Source organism: Tyto alba, unplaced genomic scaffold, assembly GCF_018691265.1.
Source record: "Tyto alba isolate M040663 unplaced genomic scaffold, T.alba_DEE_v4.0 Super-Scaffold_2, whole genome shotgun sequence".
In the NCBI taxonomy this organism is placed as follows: Eukaryota; Metazoa; Chordata; class Aves; order Strigiformes; family Tytonidae; genus Tyto; species Tyto alba.
The window spans coordinates 1,878,597-1,905,070 of record NW_024881282.1 but is presented as its reverse complement, the minus strand read 5'-3'; the positions used below and the strand labels follow the sequence as shown (position 1 = coordinate 1,905,070).

The 26,474-nt window shown below is 43.7% G+C and overlaps 1 protein-coding gene across 3 annotated transcripts in view; it reads right to left on the bottom strand.

Annotated features, from left to right (window-relative positions):
- The window catches only part of POLD3 (DNA polymerase delta 3, accessory subunit), a 30,255-nt gene extending 8,371 nt beyond the window's left edge, over positions 1–21,884 (bottom strand). For 2 of the 3 annotated variants that reach the window (XM_032998444.2, XM_032998445.2), the window contains exons 1-9: positions 21,729–21,884; positions 19,954–20,009; positions 16,894–16,996; positions 14,403–14,442; positions 12,683–12,815; positions 9,648–9,912; positions 8,264–8,336; positions 5,658–5,820; positions 4,249–4,361 (exon numbers count right to left, since the gene is read on the bottom strand). In XM_032998444.2, the coding sequence (XP_032854335.2) occupies positions 4,249–4,361; positions 5,658–5,820; positions 8,264–8,336; positions 9,648–9,912; positions 12,683–12,815; positions 14,403–14,442; positions 16,894–16,996; positions 19,954–20,009; positions 21,729–21,788 (1,006 nt within the window). In that variant the 5' untranslated portion in view covers positions 21,789–21,884. Of the gene's footprint in view, positions 1–4,248; positions 4,362–5,657; positions 5,821–8,263; positions 8,337–9,647; positions 9,913–12,682; positions 12,816–14,402; positions 14,443–16,893; positions 16,997–19,953; positions 20,010–20,534; positions 20,565–21,728 lie in introns of those variants that run through there. The other variant, XM_032998446.2, reaches the window with a different exon arrangement.
- Between the last annotated feature and the right edge of the window lie 4,590 nt (positions 21,885–26,474).

Genomic DNA, 26,474 nt, shown 5'->3' with positions numbered 1-26,474 from the left:
AGTAAGCGAGGCACAGAAATGCAAACAGAGTGGGATAACATGACTCGGTATTTCACCTTGCTCCAAAGAGCTGGGTCTGGCAGCTGTGCAAAGATAAAACCAAACAACGGATCTGCTCTAAGGTGCTAACTGCTGGGGCAGCCGGGACCACGGCCGAGGAGCTGCGGGGAACTCAAAATTCTCAATATTTATCATAGTCTCACAGCAACTGCAGGCTGAAGCGCCCATATACTGCACAGGACCAAACCTGCTTCACAGACTACCCAGGCTGGCCACATCAATTTAAAAATATTTAAGAGAGCACAAGCTAAGAGGGCTGAAAACCAGCCTGGTGAAAAACTGCCTCCTCTGCCGTGTTCGAGCGGAGGCTGCTGAAGGTATTTTCAGCATGTCAACTCCACTGTGCTGGCTTGGGGGAAATTGGGGCTTTTTTTCAGCCTCCTTCCAACAAGTTCCCCCAGCTTTTGGCAGGCAGAAGGCACCTTCTCTCCACGTCAGAGTGTTTGGGACTACCATCAAGTTGTGTCTCTATTATTTTATTATCCTCTTCTAGCCAACACAGCCCTCTGACATGTGATAACTCCTGAGTCAACCTCTAGCTGCTGCCCACAGTTTACTCAACAGCAACAGCTGCATGAAATGGATACAAGTTGGGCAATTGGATGTACCAAAGATGTAAATCCTGGCTTTGTTCAGTTTGCTCTGACCCTGCCTGGAAAAACTGTGAGAAGCTTTAGTGCTTCTGCTGCGGCTCTCCGAAACCGATAGAGTTTGCAGGTTACAGTGCCACTGAAATCACCCTCCAAAGTGGCTGTAAAACACTTGTCAACACTGTGAAATGCTGCCTGTGTTGGTATAGCTGAAGCTGCCAAAACCTCCTGTCCTCTGTGGACACACTTGTGTAGTTTATTCTGGCACTGGAAGCAAAACAACCTGCAGTGACTAAGGCACCCTCATACCAATATAACTTTTTAATGAAAAATCATTTAAATGGAGAGGATTGTGCCTTATGCCCTCTCTGTATTTTCAACTTGGTACAATGTGCTGACACTCGTGTAAGAAGAGCTTATTTTGGGCTAGTTTCAGTACATTAAGAGCAGACTAATATAGAACAACCCAAAAGACTTGCCCTGACATACAAGCGCCTTTACAGCGCTTCGCATCAGTCGTACGGACCCAGTTTCAAACCCACAAAATGTCACTAAGTCTGCCTGAAAAAGAGCAGTGGTTTTACTAGCAGTTACACAGGTGGAGCCCTGTCTGAATGCCATTTAACCACAGCGAGGGCTGCGGACAAGTGTCCCCCTTTATCTGCAGCTGCAGCCGCAGCAAAGGTTAGAGCCCCTGCCCGAGGCCGCGTCCCCTCGTTTGCTTGGAGCGGAGGTCAGCCAGGTTAGCGTGGCGCGTGAAGCACAAGCAGCAGCTTGACTGTTAGCCTTTGCTATCTGCTCTGGTGCTACAGCTTCCCCATATTGCGTTTTGCATATTTAAAACCGACCCCCCCCTCGATCATCTCCGGGTGAGTTACGCAGGTGGCGGATGAAGCGTGCCCTGTCTGGCAGCGGTTTCCAAATGCTCTGCAGCACATGGTGCCTGCCTCCCCGCTCCCAAGGGATGCGGTGCGGAACAATGTCACTCCAGGCCCCATTTTGCTCACTGATGCTGCTGATTAAAATTGCCCCCGGCTCTCTGGAGAAACCTGTTTCCAACCTTTCAAGGGGTAAATGCCCTCAAAGTCCAGCTGCTGTGCACTTTTTTAAGATATTTGTTTCACCCAACTTATATTCTTATACCTGAATACAGAATATAATTTTGCCTACATTACCAGTTTGGATTTGGTATGAATATTTCAAAGAATTAAAATCTATCTTCTTTCACCCGGTTGGATTTAGAAGGGCAAGCAGCAGAACCAAACGGTTGAACACAGACCTCATCAGGGTGGTTTAGATAGCCATTAGCTTAAAAAGGAAGAAGAGAGAAGCTCTCTCAATTCTCATCCTTCCCTTTTGAAAGAGAGACTACTACTAAATTAATCTGAGTAATATACAAATTTGTATATGCAAGCTCTAATTTGCATAAATTTACAATTCTAATACACAACACAAAGACGAAACATAATGGAAAGAACAAAGAGGACTATGATGCAAGAGGAGCAACAAGAGTGGCAAGAAAATTCTCCAAATGGGAAGTCAAACTTTCTGTGTACATCATCAGTAGGTTAAATAGGTAAAACAAAAGCCAACCCTCCCCACAGACGAGTGGGTAGGTAGCCTTACTTACACTGTTTTTAACATCTAAAGCTACTGAGAATGAGGTTAACAAGGAAGCTCCCAACCTGACCAGAGGACCAGACCCATAGTTTCTAATTGCAAATCCAGTTAACTCACACTTAAGAACACAAATGAAACAACACAGAATTAAACAGACCCACTGCGGGCACTGAGGTAGAAGCGTACACACAGACTCTGGACCACACCTTGGAATAAATGAAAACAGAAGGCATCATATTCAAAGGCATTAACTATTTGGCACACGCTGAGGTAATACAGGTATTCAACAAGAGACCAGAGAGCTCTAATATTCAAATCCACAAGGGGATATGCAGCAAGCACAAGTTTACAGCACTCTCTGTAGAAAGCACTCCTCAATTTATGACAGTCTTAGGGCACTGCTCTTAGTGTCAGGAGATTAAGAGCTCTGACAGAAACAGATAAGGGAAACAGCCTGTGTGGTCACCTCTCGGCTTGCTGTGTGCTCAGAGCACTGGCATGAGCACGAGGGGCTGGGGGTCCAACAAGCCTTTGTGCTTCGAAGAGCAGCCTCTCCACACACCTGAACCACGTGGCTCATTTCTGCCTGCTCACGCTAGCAGAGAACAGGCGAGCCGAGAGATTCCAGCCCAGCAAGGAGTGGCGCTTCAAGTAGCTAAACGGGCTGATTCCAATCTTCCCTCTTCAGAGCTAAACACAGCTTGTCAGTAGGCTGAGTGATGAGTAAATGGAAAGACCAGATAATAGCTTACAAACATTTAAAGAAATAAATACCAAAGAGTGTGGGCATATATATTTTTTATGGCCAAACAAGGAGATGCACACAGGAATGTGATGAAATTAAGGCCGATTATGAAGAACAGCTTCCTGAGAGATTTATCATCCCGTGGAATAGTCTGAGTAAAAGTGATGGATGCCTGATGACAGAGATCACTTCAAATTATGCTGGGCAGAAAAGGAACCATGAAAACACGCCCAAGGTAGCACGAAGACTGCTAAGATATCCAACAGTATTCGCTCCTCTAACTTGTATTGCAGATTTTCTTAATTTCGTGGTTGTTTCTCACGTGCTAGCCACATTAAACAAGCAGCTTCAGCTCTCCTGCTGGAGTCCACCTCCTCGCTAATATAACCTATTTGCTGTTTCACCTTTTTTTACTGGAGCTGTACACCAAGCTGGTGGTTTCAATTATTTGTCCATAATGATCCCCAAATTCTTTTCCTGATCAGCTTGTTGGATGACTGTTCCATTTAGCACATACTGCCTAGCTCGATCCCAACTTATTTTCCAGTTATCTATATTGAACGGCATTTGTCACCTCAATTATCCAAATTCTTTGGAATCTGGCCCTGCTGTTCCTCATTATAAGCCCAAATCTTGTGACGTTCTGGGCACCCTACTCCTATCAAAGCCAACAGCCACCGAGGAGACGCAGAGTCGCATCGGATATGGCTCAACTGTTTTGCCTCCAGTTTCTCCATTATCTTCTTTTTTTATTTTTTTTTTTAAATTTTTTTTCCCTGGAAGTCTTGCTTCCAATGCTGTCTTCCAAACCATTTCTATAAACAGACAGAATAAAGATACTAAAAATGACCCTGGGAAGGGGGAGGTCACTTTGCAAGTGTTTACTCACCAAATAAACTGGTTATGACCAGTCCTACAGTTCTGGAAGGCGCGATATCTTTCACAAGAGATTTGAGAACCTCCTTCCCACACGTCAGTGTGACTGGCAGCACACTTGGTGAGGAGACAGCCAGATCTGAGCTAAGCTAAAACAAAGACTGAATGACTGAGGCATCTCAACTGTATGCCCAAGTGCTTGCAGCACAAGATAAACAGAAGCTCAAGCTACAGCCATTTGCACGGTCTTTAGTCCTCTAAACTATTCCCTCAATCATTGACCAACAGCCTGGGATAGTAATATTGTCGAAATCAGGCCCCTGACCTACATGCCTGGTTGTTTACACATCTTTTTACCTTCCTCGTCACTGCTGTCAGACTGAAGTTGTTTGATTCGCTTCCTCTTTTTCTTCAGATTTTCAGGATCTCTTTCTTCCTCATTATCTGACTTGTCCGCCCTCTTCATTTTGCTGCCACAAACAGAAAAGAAAAAAAGGAATGAGCATGTGTTATCCCTTGTGCATGCATGAAAGTGTCAGGCACGTTTAGACAAGCACGTTCCTGATGGAAGCACTGCTAGCAAGGAAATCAAATACCTCTGTACCCCTTCAAAACCATGAGCATCACATACACTGAAGTATACTCACCTATATAATCAGGCATATGTGCACGAGCATTTTCAAGCCTCTCATCCTTACCCATAAACAGTTCTCCAAAACAAGGAGGATTTCTTTAGCCCCTCTGCAGTTCAACATTTTGCTCACCTAGCTTGGCCACAGCAAGCTGGCAAGAGGGCATTTCTGATCTTGTCTCTAGTGTTTGGGAGCCTGAGCTATAATGTCCCCAACAGCATCGCTCAGAAGCTCTTTTGACAGACTGCTTGCCACTGACTGACTATGAGGTAGTGTCTCAGAATCCTGGAGCCATTTTTAAAGACTACTGGAAAAATAAAATAGCTTCTTTCTTTTTAATGTTGGCGAGACGTGTCAGACTAACAAGCCTGGAGGCTAAAGGCCCACGTATCCTCATAGAGCTGGTACAGCCCAAGTGGCCTTCCCAACACCACACTGCCAACATGCAGTTTCCAGGCCCTTGGCTTTTTGAACAAGACTATCAATAAGAAGACCAGTTAGCACTAACTGCGATGGTGGGCTGGCTGGTGTGCTTACCTATTTAGTTAGAAATGGATTGAGACCACCAATTAATTACTCATAGGCCACCAGAGAGCCATCAGACTGTAATGATTTTTTGTCTCTGTCAGTTTGGGTTGGATTAAACACAAAGGGCTGAACTTGGAGTCTCAGCCCAAAGTAAACCAGCGCATTGAAAGCAGCAGTACATGAGCTATGGCAATCAACAAGCAGAACTTTGTGTGCTGGGAGCTGTGTACATATAAGCTTGGGAATATACCACCTTCCCTGCAGTACAGGTGCTCCTGCCAGCCCCCACAGATTGCCTGTGGGGTCTATCCTAAGTCTGCTCACAGCGTGAGGTTGTCTCATGTAAAGCCACCCCCTCCCACCGAAGACAACCTGGACCGTGTCCCTTCCCATCTGCAATGGCACAAATGGCCCTGAGGCATCCACAGAACTAAACGGAAAAGAAATATTAGGAAAGAATTCTAAGAGAGATAATTTTAGCCAGGTTTAATGCAATTTAGTAGCTGGAAACAGGAGGTGAGCCAGCATTGTAGGATCAGCCAGCTCCATGCAGGCCATCAACAAGCGGGTTAACAGATTACAGGGACCCTGAATGGCATGGCCCACCTTTTTTTGTCCTTTTGTTGAATTCTAGCAGACTCTGTTTTCTTCCCAGGTTTCTCTACTTCAGTATTAGGAGACGACTCTGGGTCTGCTACAGGAACTGAAGGCTTGACTACCTCTTTTTCCTCCTTTGGCTGCTCAGGCACAGAGTTGACTTTGAGTTTATCTGTAAATAAATCATTAGAAAAGAACAAAAACCGGGCATTCAGTATGAACGACAACTCGCGAAGGAGTTGGCCAAACAAAAAAACTGTGCACCAAAAATACAGAAAACACTACAGATGATGTATAAAAGCCTTATGGGATCTAGATGGAGCAAGCTGTGTCATACAGGAAAAAGGCATGCATAAATTTCTAGCTGATTTACCAGGTTGGTTCTGTTCCTGATGGCACAGCCCAAGAACACTGCAAGCTGAGTGTGGTGCAGAAATTTCTGCATAAACTCTGCAGAAGAGGGGTAGGAGGCAGTGATGGAAGTTACCAGGACCTAAGGTGCTGCAGAGAGTTGGGAGCCCCTCTTCTATTCAGCCCCCTTGGCATAACACCTCATCCATCTTAATTTAGAAGGGATAAACTGACTATAAAGAGTTTTAGTCAAACACAAAAGTGCCCAGAAACAGGAGAATCAGGACTGATGAAAAGCAGTGAAAGGCGCATCCAGTCTCCATCCTGCATAATGTTAGAGCCCACGATCAGCATTTTCAGCAATGAAGATGCTTCTCATCCCACCCCAACCCCAATGTGGTCAAGAACTAGCCTCTTTTGCCCACACAGCACCACATACAAGGACAATTCTGCTTCAAAAGGCTTCATCTAGTACCAGAAAAGAGATAGCAGGTGGGAGTGGACAGCAAAATAATATATTTATCAACCTGATAGGTGGTGCTGTTAGCATACTAGCACCTAATTAGAGGCTGTGAGCTTCATTCAGCAGCTTTACACACATTCCATGAGAAGAGGAGCAGGCAAGTTAGAAACCTGTATCAACCCAAGCACAAGATGCCCGAGTGAAGAAGCAGTATTCAACAATGAGATCAATTCCATTGTCAATAGAAACAGAGGCTGCCAAGAGGGCTAAGACTTCACGCCATCGCCTTTCTGACACTGCCTGGAAAACAGGCTGGCTGCTTCACTGAGCAAGGGAAAACATCTCGTACATAAGAACCTGAACGACAGTTCTCTTATTTATGATCAACAGCAGAAAGCTGAAGGACCCAACTGTTGTTAACTCAGGATTTTCTGGCAATGGTGAAATCTTTGAAGCCAGGAGGGACGTACAACATGCAGGGAATAAATCTCACTCCTGGAATCACCCTATCTCTTCAATACACATAATCATTTCCAGTTCTGCTCGGTTTGCTCCTTCTCTGCAGCCACCTCACAAGTTTCCTCGAAGTGCTCCCTGACAGGACTCGGCAAAGAAGTAAACCCCATCGGGATTTGTGGAAATGCATCCACAAAGCTTTCTCCATCACCACTGGGTTATCTTTACCATGCAATTTCAACTTCTTGGGTTTTCAGCATATGAACTTTGGTCTAGGGGTCTTCTCAGATCTTAAAAATTATCTTGAGTCAATGGCTTAGGCTTGTGAAGCTTAGGCTGAAAGCGTCCTCAGCTCCTTCAGTTTCACAAAAACAGGAACTCAAAGATTCCCAACAGTACTGTGCCTTGTGTGTTGAGTGCTGGAACCATACCCTTCAAGCTCTGACAGATGTCTGTTAGAAAGTGGACTTTGCTGTTTATTCTCTCCCAGTAACTCTTCTTTGAATTCTCTTGTACTCGTTACTATAAGGGCATCTGAAGAAATTCCTACAGTCCTCTTGCAATGTCTATTTAAAAGCTTCAGCATGTTTTCTTTAGACTCGGCTAATTTAGGTCAGAAGGGACCTCCAGAGGCCACCTAGTCCAAACCCCTGCTCAAAGGGGAAGGCCACCCTTCATTTTTATCCTCCAGTTATTAGCTCTTCAGTGTTCAGTAAATAAATTAACCCTAAATCTAACTATAGACTCCTCAGTGATTTGTGATGAAAAGCAAGCATCATTAACACGCCCTGCGTAACAGGTTTTGGCAAACATTTTACCAATAGCTGACCTTCCAGCCAGAAGTACTCACTTTAAATCAGATTTCTTCTGCACTAAAAATCCTTCCTGGGTTAGTCTGCACAACCACGCCATTTTAATTGATCTCCATCCAGCAAGCTTTTTGTCTGAAAAACTCCACTTACAACTTTCAATTTGTGCCTTAAGAGCTGCATACAAAACTATTAACCCCTCTGAGTCCAAAAGAGTGGAAGAATAGTATGGAAAACTGTAAGAAAAGAGGGGATATAAAGAAAATCCAACAAGTTTGGCAGGGTGGGAAGGAAGAGTTTTGCTCTTTTCCGTTTATGCCTCCCATCACAACAATAACTATATTGTTAACTCAAGACAAGACGCCTGATATCACTGATTTTGTTTAATTGCTACTTAGCTTAAAAAACCAACCCCACAAAACAGAGAGTTTTCCAATATCCCTCAGGATTTTTTTTTTTTTTCACCTCAAACTACAGCAAGCTGGTCCCTGACCACAACGGTTTCTGAAAACAGACTCATGTTATAAAGCACTTACTCATGGCAGCTTTTCCAAAGAAGTTGTTCATTATGTTGCACTTCGTTGGTGGTTTGCTGCTTGCTGCAGACACCTAGAAGCAAACGGAGGAGTAACCATGGGAATTATTCGTGTAACAAAGCCCTCAAAATGCATAGTACTGCTTCTGGATGAGCAAACTAAATATGTATAATTTGTTGACTGGTCAGTGTCTTAGATTTCAATATTTGTTTAAGAGAATTTGGAGATACTAGATATTATATGCATCAAAGTGTCAAGAGTAAGTTACTTGTGACTCCTTAGCTAGGCCTGCAAATCTAACTTGGGTCACATTCCCATCTGATGGCTGAGTTGGGTCAGTTCCCAGTAAAGAACTATTATTTTTGCAAACTATCAGTGCCTCAATTCACAGCAACCGACAGAGGAAAGAACAAAGATTGGCCAAACCATGAAGTTTTTATCCAGCTACTCTGGCATGTATGCTGCTCCGCTGAGCCATTTGCAAAAAATATCACTGCTCTATTCCATTAATATAGCCACCACCAAAGTGAAAAATCACACACACACACACACAAAACCCACCTAAGGAAGCCTGGCCTCCTAATCCTGTTCATTTTCATGCAAAAAAAAAGCAACCAGACACTAAAGTTCCCAAAACACTCAGACACGCATAATTCACCAGTTCTAAATTCACTATAAAAATGAGAAAAATTAACCAAAATGTACTCAGCTGTTATAAAAAAGCCAAACCATATGCAGGGAACATTACCATTTTAATACCCATCTACTGGCCACATTGTTTTAAAAACAAGTATACTGATTAAAATTAAAACGTAACCCTAGCCTGGGAAAACCAGCAGTTGAGAAGATAAACAATTTAGTCTTGTACAGGTCAGGCTCTGAAACTTCCCTCACAGACCATGTTTAAACACCTTGATACTTTTAAGACCTGGACTTCTCACATTTCACTTATTGCTCAAAACAAATCCTTTTAAGCACAATGGAGAGAGCAAGATCCTCAACCGGTGTATATATTGGCATAACTGAAGGCAATGGAACAATTGTCTCAATAATGCAGCTATGCTGGTTTATACGCGGAGATCTGGCTCACGGGGGAACAGCAAAGCCTCAAAGTTATGGCAAATATACTTCAGCGGATAGATTGAGAGCATGGCACAATATATTTTTGCCCGAGGTGACTGGCAGAAGGCATGTCTGCACTATATAGTTAAATACTTACAAAGCAGTGACGGAGCATTCCCAGTGGACAGCAAGTTTAGCGCGAGAAGCAGCGGACGAGGCCGCGCTATGGGTTAAGGTTATTTAGGCCGAGCAAGAGTGAAGCTACAACAGTTCATTAAAGCTATTAACCCAGAGAGCTGCCAAATTGTCTGAGGTAACTTACACTCGGGGCCTCCTTCGCCTCTGCTTTAGTTTCTTTATTTGTGTCCTGGGGTTTGGAAGCCGCTTTTGCTGCAAACATGCCCATGATCCCTTTGGGCTGCTGCGAGGTCTGTTTAGCTGTCGAAGGACCGCGGCCGTTGACCGCGGGTACGGTGGCACCATTTGTGTCACTTTGTGTCTGGGAGCCAGCCTGTACAGACGTCTGCGCTTGAGAAACTTCAGCTGACGTCCTGGGGACCGCAGCGGCACACTGGATGGCACTAAACCTGCGTGATGGAGTGAAAAATTTAATTAGCCTTTTTTTTTCACCTTGCTTTCCTCCCCAGTAGCACCTTGCTTCTCCGGTCCTGTGTTCTCCTGTCATGGGATAGAGAGGAATTTAACTGGTGCATGGGACAAGAAGAAAAGGCTGACACAGAATGAGACAGATGGAGACCTCTACTGAAAAGATCTGCTGAACCTGTCAGGAAGAGTCAGAGCATTCAAACACTAAACAAGCTGTTCAGATTCCATGGGGGGGAAAAGCCCATTTCCACATTCAGGGTGGAGATGGAGTGGGCTGCTCTTTATTCCTAAATCGGTTACGTGCCCTAAAGCTTGCAGCAGAAACTGTATGGCTTGTCCAATGATCCAAAACATTTTCAACTTTCAGATGCTTTGAAAGAGTCCACTACTGTTGCAACAAGCAGCCACAATCATACCAGCCAGGTAAGTAAATCACAACTGAAACTATTAAAATGGCTGAGAAGATATCCATGCCATTCAGATTTAACTATATAAAGTCATTTCCATGGAATCACTGGTAGACAGAGACACATCTCAGCTTTTAACAGTCTGAAACGTGATTGTTTGGGGATAGAGAGATATAAGAACTAAATGATGTGCTCACAGTTACAATACAATTCGCTGACAGTCAGGAATAGCAGTACCCAAAAATAACTGAACTCTGCTCCCCACTGTGCAAATCACAGGCGAGGCTTTCCAGATTTCCTACAGAAATGCCACAAAAGAGCACAGACTCACGCCTTCCAATCCACTAAATTACACAGCGTATTTTTATTTGCATAAGAAATAAACCAGCCCTCTGCCAATTATTTTCTGTGCCTCAGTATTAGCAGCTCACATGTACAGTCCACTTCTACTCAGATCAGGAACTGTAATGTACTGACAGAAGGCCACCACCTTTACAGCATTTCTAGGCTGTAGCAGCAACCTCTTGACATTCAAACCTTTAAAGGAAATAAGACATGGGAAAAAAAAAATCCTACTTTCTTTTCTACTTTCAATCTGTTTTCAGCATGGTCAACAGTGGTCTCTGGACAGCTTTCACTCCAACTCCAAATACAGCCATATGCAACACCACCAACCCTCCAGGTGACAATGGTTTGTCATCAGTGGTTATATTGATGGTGCAGCAAGCCCACCTAAACCTCTCACGCTCCAGGTTAGCTTGCCTTAATGCTGCTGTGTGACTGAAGCTTATGGACTGAATCGAAAATTCACTAAATCGTCACTGAAAAAGACAAGGAATGCTTGGATTATGGTCTGCAAGTAAGGAGCTGCTTCCGCTTGGAAAGCTGACATTAGCAACACATATTAAATCCAGGTATTTATATTAATACATCTAGTTACCTCCACTGTCTTCATAGCATAACAGGACCCATATAAACAGAGAAGAGAATAAGGATCCTTGCCTCAGAGCTTATGAGGTATCTGGACTGAGAGGGAAGTATAAGCCAGTGGGTTCTGTCTGCTATAAACATGTACACAGTTAAACCTCTGTCTTTTGCTGGTACTGCAGGAATCTTGTCCCAAGTGTAAAAGACAATTCATGTAGCTGACAAGGGAGAGAGAACACAGTCAGTCTGAATATAGTTCAGCCAAGTCACAAATGAAGAAGCTGAATTTTTCCTCAGTTTGCTTGGGAAATTCTGCTCCAAAGTCAGGCAGGGATTTACACGTAGGCTTCAGAAAGCTGTTTCAGAATCTGAATTGTCTAAACCTTCTGGATGTACAAGTCCAAAAGGCAGACTCCTCTAAGACAAAAGTATCACCATGCAGGGGTGCCTGAGAGCAAAGAGTGGAACAAGGCAACTGCAGCCAAACCTATGGCACACATCTTCACTCAAGTGGGGTTTTCCAGCACTTCTCAGGGTACTGACATTCACATTTGAAACACTCAGCTTCAAGGACATTATTTTCTCAGCCACTCTCTTGTCGACATGTTAGACAGCTACATTTCTACTTTCAAATTCTATACTCTTTCTATGACACAACATTCAGGCATCCTCCTTCTGAACCAGATTGGTCATGGCACTGTACGTACTGATTACATCAAGTTGAAGCCATCGTGGTGGAAACACAAAGAAATGAAAAGCCACAGCTGCCAGGCGCTCTCCAGGGGGAGAGACAATGACCCCTGCGGCCTGAAGTCTCTCTGAATTCCAGGACAACCTTTCTCTAGTTCAACCATGAAGGACACTTGTGCTACTTGGTCTGGTTTGTAGGCTTCTCCTATGCCTCAGGGTCTCATCTTCTATACGGAGAATGAGATCCTGTAAGACATCTTCAGAGAGGTGGGTGAGACCGATGGATGAAGAGAGTCTCTCACAAAACAGAAGGCAAGCTCATGCTAGCACTTTGCTGAGCACATCACTCATATTTTTCTAAGTCTGTTTCAATTTACCCTTCCTGTATGACTGAGAACCATATAAAAATGGTCATGATGAAGTGTGGGCTGGAAATGAGAAAAAGGTTTCTAGCCATCAGAGAAGAAAGGTACTGGAACCGTCTGCCCATTGGAGTAAAGGAGCAAGTGAACCAACTGTAAGGTGGAAAAAGCTCGGTTTATGAAACAATCGTATGAAGTGCTGCCTGGGGACTGGCCTGGCGTGACTTAGAAGATCTCCGTTTCTAGGTTTCTAAAAATCCAGGCATATCTGGTAACCACTGACTTCTGCTGAAGTGCACTATGTAGCAACATCTCATCAGTCTCAGATCACATAGCATAAGGAGAAAAAACAAGACGCAACTCACTTGCTGCAGTTGTGCAGGTTGGTTTTGACAATATCATAGTCTGTGTTGTAGAGTGGCCCGCTGTCCTTCAGCAAGGCTTTCTGAATGCTGTAGACATGCACACTCGCAATCGTGGCTAGTTTAGACTTCATTGCTGGGGGGGAAAAAAGAGGAAAGAAAAATAAAAAAAAGTAATTCCTCTGTTATCACAGCCTTTATAGAATCAGGTGGCAACTTATTATCAGGCTCTACCAAGGATGGAGAAAGACTGACAGACCACTTGACAGCAAGGACCTGGATACAAAAATGTATAATTGTACCTTCTTCCGGTGCTTGTTAATTGAGAATTCGAGGTAACAGACACCACAAGCCTGACTAACATCGTTTCCATTGTACACACTTGAATTAAAAGCAATCTCTCTGTGTTTAGCTTACAAATATCTGGTGTTTAGGAATATCTATGACTACCTCAAGCTCAGGAAGAAAATAGATGGTCATAACTCCACCCGGCTGGAACTGCCCTCTGCATCTACCATATCAACTAGTGTCACAGTGTCTTCTCTAGTAGTTTGCTGGAATCAATGTTTTGTCTCTTATATGCTATTTAGACTGTTATCCCCTTGAGACAAGGGCTGGTTTTTAGGAATTCTTTGTTCATTGCTTATATTGTTCTTTCCACACAGTCCTGGTCTGAGACAGAGCTTCTAGGCACTGTAAAAATACACACAGTAATCATTTATTGGGGCCAGTCCTAGACTATGCAGCCCTACTCCCATCACAAATCTCAGCCTCTTCCAAATATAAGTCATACCTTTGGCCTGTCTTCTAATACAAAACCCATGAACAATCCTTTCCTCCACAGCAAAACAGAACATTATGCAGCACACATAATTCAATAAACATGACAGATAGTAGTTTCACTGCTTGACAATCTATTACCCCGATGAAGATAACTTTAGCTAGAAATCCACTTCAGATTTCAAACAGGAAAATAACGCAAGTCTTTCAAACAAAGTTAGATCATTAGCATGGATATTTAAGGTCATAAATGCCACAGTACGTTCTCAAATGTCAGAGATGTTATTTGAAAACGATGAAGAGCCTGAAGCTGTGTTTCAATTGCTAGGGATTTGATCTCATCAGCAGGACCAGACCTGGAACAATAAGCCAACTGACAGTGCATGGAGAACAGTTGCAGGAAGCAGAGTTATAGTGGTGGGATTTTTCACCTTTTACTGTGAAAGCAAATACCCTGGACAAAAGTGGAAACGTTCTCATGCAACATTTAATTAATACCCACTTCACTCAGGGCATACAAAGACTGAAACTGCATTTAACCAATAACTAGAATTATCTGCTTCAGCATCCTTGGAAGCCTGAAGGCTCGTAATTGTTCTAAAACACTGTGAGACACTGCTGTGCACTACTCAGACATTGTTCCCTCCAAGGAAGGGCTGTCTGTCAGTGGCAGGGAAGTGGAAAAGAATCACTAAGACGTTCAACATTTGGAAAAAAAAAAAAAAAAAAAAAAAAAAAAAAAGACCCGAATCACAAGTCTGAAGTTACACAGCTGTTGGCTCAGATATTCAAAATTCTGAGAAAAAGCTAGTACAAAAAGTACACACCTGAACCCAACAGCCTGACTAGGCATTTACGTGCAGATGGCAAGTTCTGAGCTTTACTCACTTTGCTGTTCTTTCAAAGAAAAGTTAAAACCACATAATTTTCACATTCTGCTTACCTTCGAGTTTATCCTCTCTCACTACTGCAACCTTGTGGCACTGTGAAAAACAAATAAATGGCAGTCTTAAAATCTGAAAAGATCTGTTGTACATACAACCAGTATTTTCAGTTATCTGTTGAATAAGAAAGTCTACAGATTAGAGGTTCAACTTTATAGCTGCAAACAACTCTGCCAATGCCTTTCAACACTTATCAGTCACTCGTTTTTAAAGTTCTCTCTTACTTCTTTTCTAATACAGTTTTAGTGATCTGTGAAACAGTCTAAAGAAATCATCTGTCCTCCATTGCTGACACTGAGAGATGAAACACAGATCAAACGAGAACTAAACAACTGTGCAGCACTGTGGAGAAAAGCAAACTAAGGCAGCTGATGACCCAACTGTTAGAAATCTGCTGCAGTAGCCCACATCACCCATGTATATTTACATTGCCAGTAAACTCTAACGTAACAAGCCATAGAACAGACACTGCACCAGAGAAGCAAAATACTATGAGAAATTCAGCATTAATTTAAAAGCCAGAAATGAATGTTTCTGGAAATGTGCTCTACAGCCAGTCTTCAAGGACTATACCTGCTCTATGACATGTAACAGGATGCGGTTAATTCAGAGAGTATCCAAAGAGACAGACTGGACAAAATCCAACCATTAATTTTGTGTTTAACTGATACTACATACTAGCCAGCAAAAAAGTAAGCGACAAGAAAATGTAGGCAACCTGAAACACTAAAGAAAGATTGAGAGTCTCAGTCCCTTGCTGAGGCGGTTAAAAAGTTGCAAGAGTGTGAAGTGCTTGACACGATGAGAATTTTTTGTGACAGATTCCCCAGATCTGCTTTCAGCAGTCTTGCAGATGAATCCACAGCCCGGTGGCTACACCTACTGACAGCAGGCAGTAGTGCAGGGTTACCAGAAAGCACGGGCTGCCAAGGAAGTAGTCTCAGCCCTTTCCTACCCAAAATGGACTTATGCTACTCCAACGCCTGCACTCTTCTGGAAGGATCTTCCAGATCAGCCCCCTTCTCCCACCTGCTCTGCCTAGCCCTCAGACAGCCAGGCTGAGGAACTCTGAGCTCCTCTTGGGTGACATTCCTAACCCTGGCATTGCTACATCTCTACCCCAACAACTGTCCGCACCTGCAGGTAACCTTTCTCAGCAGGCACTGCTATTGCAGTAGTCAAAAACCAAGGAAAATAAAAACCAAACAAATGAAAACCTCAAGACCTTTATATGTTTACCCTGGTAGATCTTCTTTTAAAAATATACATGCTGCTAAGACAGAATTAAAAAAAAAAATAAAATTATTTGTTCCTATGTCAGAATTCACTTGTTTGTTTTACATATATTATGACAAATTTAAAAACAATAGAATGGGCTGACAAACCTGCAGCCAGTTCTAGTAAGTCAAGAGATGCTACCTTGTTATTTCCAAAAGAAATTTGGGGAAAACCTGTTAAACTCAGGCTATAAACATGACACTACCTATACAGCTTTAAATAAATATATTGCGTTACACAGAAGTAATACAATAAATAATTATCTTCGATGTCAGGCAAATTGGGAGATTTAAAGAGAATATTCTATGCATGTGAACCAGTTTATTATTTAGGAAAACAAAAAAAGGTTTTGTTTTCTTTTTCCAATCTAAAAGTGAAAGCCAGGATACCCTGAGATGTATTAATTCCAAATTAAGACTGTGGATTTTATTGCAAGAGATATTTGGGTATGTAAAGATACGAACAGACACCTAGGTAGAATGTCGAAGACATTTAGTGTTTGGCTATTGGATTCTTCTGAGAGCAAAGGGAAACAATTTGCTCATCTTTTTTTTCAAAAACCTCTGGAGTACCTGTCTGAAATTTCTGATGACATTCTTGAAAATCTGACAAGCAGCAACAAGAAAAAATAAATTAACTACAAGTAGTGATTCCTTTGCTTAATAAATCAATCCATTTTAAATACAAAATATTGCCAAATAAATTTATATTTCTCTATGTGTACCGGGATAAAAAAGTTGCTTTATTTAACCAGCCAACTTCAGCTATTTATTCATTATTCTATTTATTATTATTCTACTCCAACTGAATGTCAAGCTCTCTCCAGACACTACTCTCCACTCCACAGCACACCCTGGGAAATGGATTAGATGATCCCACACGAGCCCCTCCAGGCTGTTTTATAATCTTTGCTGTCCAATAATATCAATCGGATTGAGAGATGACTGGTAACAGGAGTTAATTAAATAAAACCCCTGATGCATTAATCAGCACTGTATTACCAAATCATGACCAACCAATCTTTCCTCCCCATTGTTTGTACACTGGGACAAGGTTAGTGCCTCATTTTATACATGTACCAAAGACTCAGCACACTGTGCCTCTTACTGGAAAAAGAGAGCAAGTTCAGGTTTTGACCCAAAGATTACAGAACAAGATGGAAGACACAAGAACAAAGAGGTCACAGACACCTTTGAGAAATACAGCACTCACAGTGTGTCCATTCTGGATGAGGTTTCCTGCTACTAAGTAGGTGACATGAAGCTGAGCTCCTGAATTCTCTTTTCGCTTCCTCTCTACATAATCATACAGCATCCTGCACAGAAGAAAACAGTGTTAATCATCTAGAAAGGAAAGAGCCTGTCACCACCCCTTCCGTGAAGCTGACATTAAAAAAACAAAACAAAACAAACACAAACAAAACCAAAAAACAAAACAAAACAAAAACACAAAACAAAAAAACCAACCAAACAAACAAAAACAGTAAAACCAGGCTGACATGGAAATTTTTCAGATAAGCACAATTATTTTAACCAGGATTAAATTAATCTGATTACTGTACTCTGCTACTTTGGAGAATCTCAGTCCAACAACTATATAAACCAAAGGTGAAATGAATACAAGCTCTCAAAGCTTTAACAGTTGGTTGCAGATGGTCTCACATCCTCTAGGCAGCTTGTTCCAAAGTGTCCCCTCAAGAAGGCTGTTTCCCTCATTACAACTCAGTATTCTGAAGCACCTGACAGAGGAACTGGTGATTTTTGGTACATAATCACATGGCCAGGTGTATACATACAATGGCAGTTATATCCACTGACACAGCGATCAGAAACGGGAGGAAAGAGGATGACTAGCTATGGCAAGATTGAGACTCAAGCTTTCAGCTCTAGCTTACACCCCTGATTTAGGATGAGTGTCCCACATAACTGGGCAGAGACTAGCACACGCTCCGTAAGGGCAGTGTCTGGTAAAGATACTTGAAGATCGTTACTGCTAGAGTCAGAAGCAGCAATTACCATGCTGCCACAGCCAGCGCTATCACTAAATTAATTTACTTGTGTTATCAGACACTTTCCAGCTTCTAGGAGAGAGTTTTAAGCATAAAGATGCCACAGGAGTTTTCCATCTCCAGGTTGCTTTCAAGGGTATGAGAAGGTGCCTCCATTTCACCTGGGCCATCTTCTTCACAGCAAAAAGTTCTCTGGCTCCTTCCAGTTTACTGTATGACCAGAATTGTTCCCAGCAGAGCTCTCCAGTCAGGTCTACACCACCACTGAAGCACACTCAGATTTACACACCATTTAAATTGTTCACACACACGCAGAGGAAAGAGACCAAACAATCTCTTCATTACATTAGATGCCTGAGTTGATATTCTAGTAGTTTGGACAAGACAGGTGAAGCTGGGCTCATTACACAGCAGCTGAGTCTGCAGCAAATGCCCCTTTACGTCCAAGCTATAGCCAGAAACAAGGAGAGAAAATATTTGTATTATGGGACTTGACACTCTTATGGAGCCTTCAAATCTTATGCTTAACTTTACCTTGCTGTGTAGCAACAGCCCTGGAATCCCCGAGAGCTCATTGTTTGTTTTACAGGATATTTAAAAGGTTACAGTAACTTTTATTCTTCAGAAAACACCAAGACAAAGTTACACATTTATGCTAGGTTTGGAGAAGCAAAATCATTCTGACAGCACAGCAGACTCCCCCATCCTTCAAACATGTACCTGTGCCCATCAAGCCTAGTCAGTAGATATTTATAATGGGGCATGCACTACACAGCAGGGTGATCAGAACAGATCAGCATTTGCCACACGTGAGCTGCAGTTACCATTAGTGCTGTTCTGCATTTTCCTGACTCTGCTCCCAGCAATATCCATGGATCATGTACAGCATCCGAAGCTGGAAGTATTGGATTTGCTGAGCAAGGTTTTGGTAGCAGGGAGACTACAAGGGTGGCTCCTGTGAGAAGCTGCCAGAAGCTTCCCCATGTCCGACAGAGCCAATGCCAGCCAGCTCCAAGAGGGACCTGCCACAGCTGAGCCCATCAGCAGTGGTGGGAGTGCCTCTGGGATAACGTATTTAAGAAAGGGGGGAAAAAAATCCCTCAAATCTGCACACTTGCAGCTGGAGAGAGGGGTGAGAATATGCGAGAGAAACAACTCTGCGGCCACCAAGGTCAGTGAAGAAGGAGGGGCAGGTGCTCCAGGTGCTGGAGCAGACATTCCCCGGCAGCCTGTGATAAAGACCATGGTGAGGCAGGCTGTGCCCTGCACCCATGGAGGCCCACAGAGGAGCAGATTTCCACCTGCAGCCTGGGGAGGACCCCACGCTGGAGCAGAGGGATGCCTAAAGGAGGCTGTGACCCTGTGGAAAGCCCACGCTGGAGCAGGCTCCTGGCAGGATCTGTGGGCCTGCGGAGGGAGGAGCCCACGCTGGAGCAGGGGAAGAGTGTGAGGAGTCTTCCTCCTGAGGAGGAAGGAGCAGCAGGAACAGTGTGTGATGAACTGACCGAAACCCCTATCCCCTGCCCCTCTGTGCTGCTGGTGGGGAGGAGGGAGAAAAAGTGAGTAAAGCTAAGCCCAGGAAGAAAGGCGGGGGTGGAAGCAAGCAGGGAAGGTATTTTTAATATTTGTGTTTATTTCTCATTATCCTACTCTGATTTGATCAGTAATAAATTAAATTAATTTTTCCCCAAGCTGAGTCTGTTTCGCCCATGACAGTAATTGGTGAGTGATCTCTCTCTGTCTTTATTTCAACCCACGAGCCTTTCATTGTATTTTATCTCCCCTGCCCAGCCGAGGTGGGGAGTGACAGAGCGGCTTTGGTGGGCGCCTGGTGTCCAGCCAGGGTTTGCCCACCACACTGGGACAGGCAGTGGCAGGTTCTCACAGAGGCAAAAAAACTGTCTGTTTGCAGGACAAAAAAAAAAAAACACATTTGCCTTTCAGGATGAAAGGAGCTACATACATTTCTGTAGTAATCTAATGCTAAAACATCTATTCTGACTTAAGTATTTATGATATAAAGCAGCATAAGGTGTCCAGCAGAGGCACTGCTCTCTAAAGCACAACTCTCATCAAAGTCAAGGCAAGACCTGCCTACATGTGAGGCATGTTGAATAACATAGCTCACCATAACTGAGAAGCCATGCAGGACTTTAAAATATTTCCAGAGAGATAATTTTAATACATTAACTGCAATGATGAAAATGGTAATTAACAAGGCTTTGCCACAAAACAAGAAGTTTGTGGGATGCACTAATACTTACTGTTTAGCCTGGTTGACATGAACTCCCAGAGTATAGCTTAGCCATTTGTACGTTACCTGTACAAGAAAAAAAACACAATACCTTAGGAAGAAAACCTCTCAAGTTGTTAAACCACCTTCTTTTGCTTGCTTCATGGGTAAATGAAACTCTTTAGACTCCCCCCTCCAAGAAACCCACAGCAAAACCTGTTAGAAGTGAGAGCACATAGACACCCACCCATATATACTTTAATAAGGGATTGAATCCTCAAGACCTAAACAAACTACCCTGAGAGGTGTGTTTTTGTGAACACCTTGAAATCCCATTGCATAAATAAAAACCCTTCACAATGGCTGCACTGCTCAGCTTCGCAACAGAAAAAAAGAATTAAACAGCACAATTTTTAATTGAGAGAAGCTCATATTGCCCTCCCAAAGGACTACTGAGGATTTTTTTGATTTCTGTCACCCTCACCTGTCACGGGGATCTCTGGCTGCATCCGGACTCAGACAGCAGTGTGCCAAATCTCAGGAGACTACAGCTCTAAACCCAGCCCTGTCACTGACTTGCTCTGTTATTTAGACAAGACATGCCTTTTATACCTGTTTCTCCTTCTGCTCCGCCTTTTTAAACTAATCCTCAGGCTATGGCTTCTCCTGTCTCAAATATAACAGTTAAATTAAATTGTTATTAGTCTAGCAGTTTATGGTAATAAATTATAACGACATAGGCAGCTCATGTTAATACAACCTCTCTGACAGACAGGATGAACCAACTTCACTGTATTACTTTCCAGGCAAAAATCTTTATTTTGAAAGAAACGCAGACACACATGCTTACCGTTTTTCTGAATTGTCCTAAAAAAAGCAAGGCTTAAAGAGGCTATAGACAATAAATAGCACTTTTAAGCTGAAATAAAGGTCTAGACTGCCTCAAACTTTCATGGAAAAAAGTGGTTTCACACACTTCAGGCTTTAAGATAAAATAATGCTGCCACTACAGTGCTTTTTTTGCTTTTTTTTTTTGAGGAAAACCAGCTCACTTATTAGGGACCATAAGGCACGTGGGGAGAGCTGCTTTTCCTGTGATATAAGTGATGCCATTACCAATTCTCATTAGACACATTAAATTAATTTAAAGTCAAAAGAGGAAAAAAAATCCTGACAAGAAAGGCATTTGTCCAGCTTGACAGAACGCCCTTATTAACGCTGTGCTTCGACCTGTGGGAAATCAAAACACTGCAAAAGCAGCCAGGCATCGCACAGGAACCCCCAAAGATGAGTCAACCTTGAGGAAACAGCCCTGAGAGGGCCAGGGGGCTACAGCTGCGGAGCCCTCCTTTCTTCTGCGCCTGCCGAGAGCGGGATGGGAACCCACGCGTGTCCCGCAGGTGGGTGCGTCGGCCCCCCCCCGTCCCGGCCTCACCTTCCGGCCGCCAACCGAAAGCAGTTTGGGTCTGTTTGAGCCGAGATTCGGGGGAGGGAGGGGACAGGACGTTGCATTGGTGTCACCTCAAGCGCTGACACGGTGCCAGGGCCTGGCACTGCACCCCCACACACACCTCCCCCCCATCGTTCCCAGCACCCCCCGAGCCGGGTTTGGGGCGCAACCCGAGGGGGGATCCCCCAAACATGCAGGTTGACACCCCCTCCCAACGGCTGCCACGCTGGGGGGGTGTCGCCCCCGCCCCGCGATGGGGGTGTGGGGGGGGTGTCGCTCCCCCCCTCCATAGGGTGTCGGGGGGGTGTCGCCTCCACCACCAACCCCCCCCCCCTACCCCCGCTGTTGGGACTCACGATGCGGTTCTGATCGGTGACGAACTCGTCGATATTCTCGAGGTAGAGCTCATCCTCCATGGCGGGGCGGGCGGGCAGGCCGCGGGCGGCTTCCCGCGCAGCTCAGGGCCGCGGCCGCCTGCGCGCCGCCATGGCAACCGGCGGGGACGGCGGCCGCGCGGGGACAAAAGAGGCGCGCGCGGGGGCCCTTGGGGCCGCTTCGGGCCCGGCCAGGCCACGCCCCCCTCCTCCCGGCCCCACGGTGTCCCCTCATGGCCGCACGGCCCCACACTGTCCCCTCACACATCCCCGCGCCATCCCCTCATGTCCCCACGCTGTCCCCTCACACATACCCCTCATGTCCCCTCATGGCTCCACGCAGTCCCCTCATGTGTCCCCACAGTCTACCCTCACACGTCCCCACACCATCCCGTCACAGCCCCACAGCCACATGCTGTCCTCTCTTGGCCCCACACTGTCCCCTCATACGTCCCCACACTGTCCCTCTGTTACCCTAAAAATCAGTCTGTAAAGAAACTCTCTGAGACCAAGGTTTAAATTTTCTGAAAGAAGCATTCCTTTATTGGCGCCAGGTCGGTGGGGGGATAATGCCACCCAACACCGACGCCCGAACTTGTTAGTATCCTGTTAATATAGTAAAAAGGTCATACATATTCATTAGTTTTCTGGGGAGTATATGCCTAAACAGAAGCCTTCCCTGGGACTCATGTTAATATTAGAATGTCCTTTACACATGCGTGGTTGTGCCTCCTGGTGGTCTCTTTAATGAGGCGGTGGTCGTTACTTCCTCCTTCCTCAGCTTCTCCACCTTGTCCTTTTAGTAACCTTGCCTCTCTCAGCACTCATCCTTGCTTGGATTAAGTCCACACATCGCAAGACTAGTCCATTCTGGTCTTTTTGCAACTCTTCTTATCTTTGGGCATAGAACAAGTATCCTACTTACTCTAAACTGACCTTGGATGGTCAGCAGCTATGTGCAAGGCAATCCAATTAAGCAACCCCTCTCTTCAAAGGCTGTGTAATTAAGCAGCTCCTACCTTCAGAGGCCTATTGTTAACAATAACAGCTTGTTTCAAGGACCTGTCTCCTACGCAGTCCATCTTTTCAAGCAAATATTACAAGGCAACTTAAAGCCATCATTCCCTCCTCTTCTTTTGAGGATTCATAATTTCCCAACTATGATCCTCACTTTTAGATATACTTGTTTTTAGAACAAAGATTTGTACAGCAAATGCAGCATTGTATCATAATGCAGGCAAGAATACACATGATTACAATAAAAATCACTGTTAAGAATAACAGTTTCAGACATGACCAGTCAGGTAACCATGAGGTGAGCTTGTGCCATGCTTCCTCAAATCCCCAAGACATACTATCTCTCGTGACTTGATGTAGAACCTTAGTTTGTTCCCAGATTTTGGCTAAATCTATAGAAATTCTGCCACTTTGATCTACATACTGACAACAGCTTGTGTTTATGATAGTACAGATGCTGCCTTGAGAGGCTAATAACAAATCCAAAGCCATTCTGTTTTGGAGCACTACCTGTGACAAACTGTTCACTTCTATTTGTAATGCTTGCAGGGCATCAACAGTTTTATTTTCAATTTTTTCAATCGCTGCTGATATGTTTACTATGGTTTTCTCTAGTTCCCTTCCTCCTAACAATGGGAGAAACCATTGGGCAAAGCTGTGAAAACTCGTGGGGCGATCCACGATAGCATTGTGGACTCTCTTAGTTCTCTTTATATACATCCTTACCCAGGCATTCAATTTGTGTAAGTTATCGATAACGGTTATATTTGGGACTACTGCTCCTAAGGTACATGTTCCAGACCAGTCTGGTGGCAAAGCTTTAATAGCTTTGCCCCCACACAACCAATACCACCCATTCGGGGAATGCCACCATGCTCTTTTTTCCTTTGAGCTGGATCCCCACCAATCCGCCTTGGCCAGAACACTTGCATGCTCCAGCTACAGTGGGGGTAGTTCCCAACTGTTTGATTTCGTGGATCCAAAGTTTTGTTGGTAGTTACACATTTCACATCAGAAAGTTTTAGATCAGTGATTCTAAAGCTTGCTTAGTCTCCTTTTGATTCATAAGGCCAATCCACAGATTATTCCAAGATATGTTAAAGGGTATTGGAACTCCAATAAAATGAATGACTCTATTCCCATGTTCAGGCATATGTGCACAAATCCAGCAATCATTTCTCTGCAATATTTGGACAACATTTTGTATCAAGGTTACATGCAAATTTTGGCCCCAACATGAAAGCTGCTGAACTTGGCTCATGGTTACCATGGTTGTCGAAGTGGATATACAAAACTTATTCATGCTTGCTTTATTCTTAACTATAACGCAGCCTGTTGCTCTACTGACCAAGAGGAGGGAGCTTTTTTAATTTTTGAATAATGAGTCCTTGGACCTTTGCCCCAGACCTTGACTGCAGTATACGTTGTCAAGTGAACTTGGAATCGTCCTTCTCATTTCTCTTGGAGTGGCTCTGAAGTCCGGGATTTGACATAGACTCAATCTCCAGGTTGGAACGGATGCACTGGAAAATCAAGATTTAATGATCTATTTGTTACAACATACTTAGAAAGCTGTTGGATCATTTTTCCTAATCAAATCAAAAGTTTTACTTGATCACTTTCTCCTTTGATTTTCGGATCCCCCACAACTCCTGCAATTGGATAAGGATGGCCATATATTATTTCATAGGGACCAACATGCAGTTTCCCTTTTGTTTGGAATCTTATTCTTAACAATGCTAATGGTAAAGCCTGAGTCCCACTGAGAGATGTTTCCTGACAGATTTTGCTTAGTTGAGTTTTAATTTTATAGTTTTCATCCTTTCCACTTTGCCACTGAATTGTGGCCTATAAGGAGTGTGCAGCTGCCAAGTAATTTGAAGTATCCTACTAACTTCTGTTACTATTTTTGCAATGAAATGTGGACCTCGGTCAGAGGACATACCGATTGGAATACCAAATCTTGGTATTATTTATTTCAGCAGCCTTTTTGCTACTTCCCTAGCTTTGTTAGTGTGACATGGGAAAGCCTCAGGCCAGCCTGAATAAGTATCCACTAATACCAATAGGTATTTTAACTTTCTTTTCCTATGCAATTCTGTGAAGTCTACCTGCCACAATTCCCCAGGTGCCTGACCCTCTAACACTTTGGCAAACTGTATATTATTTGGGGTCTTAGGATTGTTTTTACAACATATCTCACATCTTTCCGTAATTGATCTGATAGCTTCTATCATATTTCTTCCAATGACTGTTTTCTGTAGATATTTTAAAAGATTCTCTGTTCCCCAAGGAGTGGCATTATGTTCTTGTTTTATCACATTGTACAGCAAGCTATATGACACTACTATTATCTTAGTGGGTGTAATTGCCTACCCTTCTTTGTTGAAAGTGGCCTTCACTGCCTCTATTAACTTTTGATCCTGCTTATCATATTTTGTTTTTTTCAAGGGTAAGTATTGCTAATCATTTATCTGGAACCAAAGCTAGGATTTCATTTTCTATGCCTTTTTCTGCTTCCCCTTTGGCATATAAGTCTGCTAACTTATTACCTCTAATCTGAGCAGTCTTTCCCGATTGATGGGTTCTGCAATGCATTACAGCAAATTCGAAGGGATCATTGACTGACTCTAGAAGTTCCATTTTTTATTTTTTAAGTTTGATCTCACTTCCCTGGGAAGCGAGGAGCCCCCTCTCTTTCTAAATTGCTCCGTGGGCATGACCAACCCAAAAGGTGTATTTTGAGTAGGTCCAGATGTTTACTCGTTTTCAGAGCTCAGGTTAATGCCACTAACTCTGCCTTTTGAGCAGAAGTGCAGTTCACTAGGGCTCCAGCTTCTACTACTTGTTCAGTAGTTGTAACTGCACATCCTGACAACCGCTTGCCTTCTTTAACAAAACTGCTCCTGTCTGTATATAGTTCCCAGTCCACTTCAAGTAACAGAGTGTCCTTTAAATCAGTTCGCCTGGACTATATTTCCTCAATAGCCTGGAGGCAGTCATGCATTGGCCTTCCTTCTGTAGCCTTGGCTGATAAGAACATTGCTGGATTGGCAGCTGCTGTTGTCTTAGGAGTCACATCATCTGGCTCTAGCAAAACAGCTTGATATTTTAACATCCGTCTCAAGGATAACCAGTGTCCTCCTTTTTGTTCCAATACTGTAGTCACCATGTGCGGAACACAGACAGTTATCTTCTGGCCTAAAGTAAATTTATGGGCCTCCTCTATCAGCAATACTGTTGCTGCAACAGCCCTCAAGCACCCGGGCCATCCCTTGCCCACTGGGTCTAGTTGTTTGGAAAAGTATGCCCCAGCTCTTTTGAATTCTCCCAATTGCTGGGCTAGGACCCCTAAAGCAATTGCCTGTCTTTCATAAGTAAACAGTTCAAAAGGCTTGTCCAAGTTAGGCAACCCCAATGCTGGAGCCCTCACGAGGGATCTTTTAAGCTGTAAGAATTTCGAGCATCAGGCGTCCATTGTAAGGGTCCAAAGGAATCTTTCGGTAATTGATATAAAGGTTTTACAGAAAGTCCGTAACTGGCAATCCACAGGCGACACCACCCGACCATTCCTAGAAATACTCTTAACTCATGGGCAGTTTTTGGTTCTGGAAGCTGACAAATCGCTTTTTTTCCTTCTTTGCTCAATGGGCAATGTCCTCTGAATATTTCAAATCCCAGATAGATTACTTGCTCCTGAGCAATCTGGGC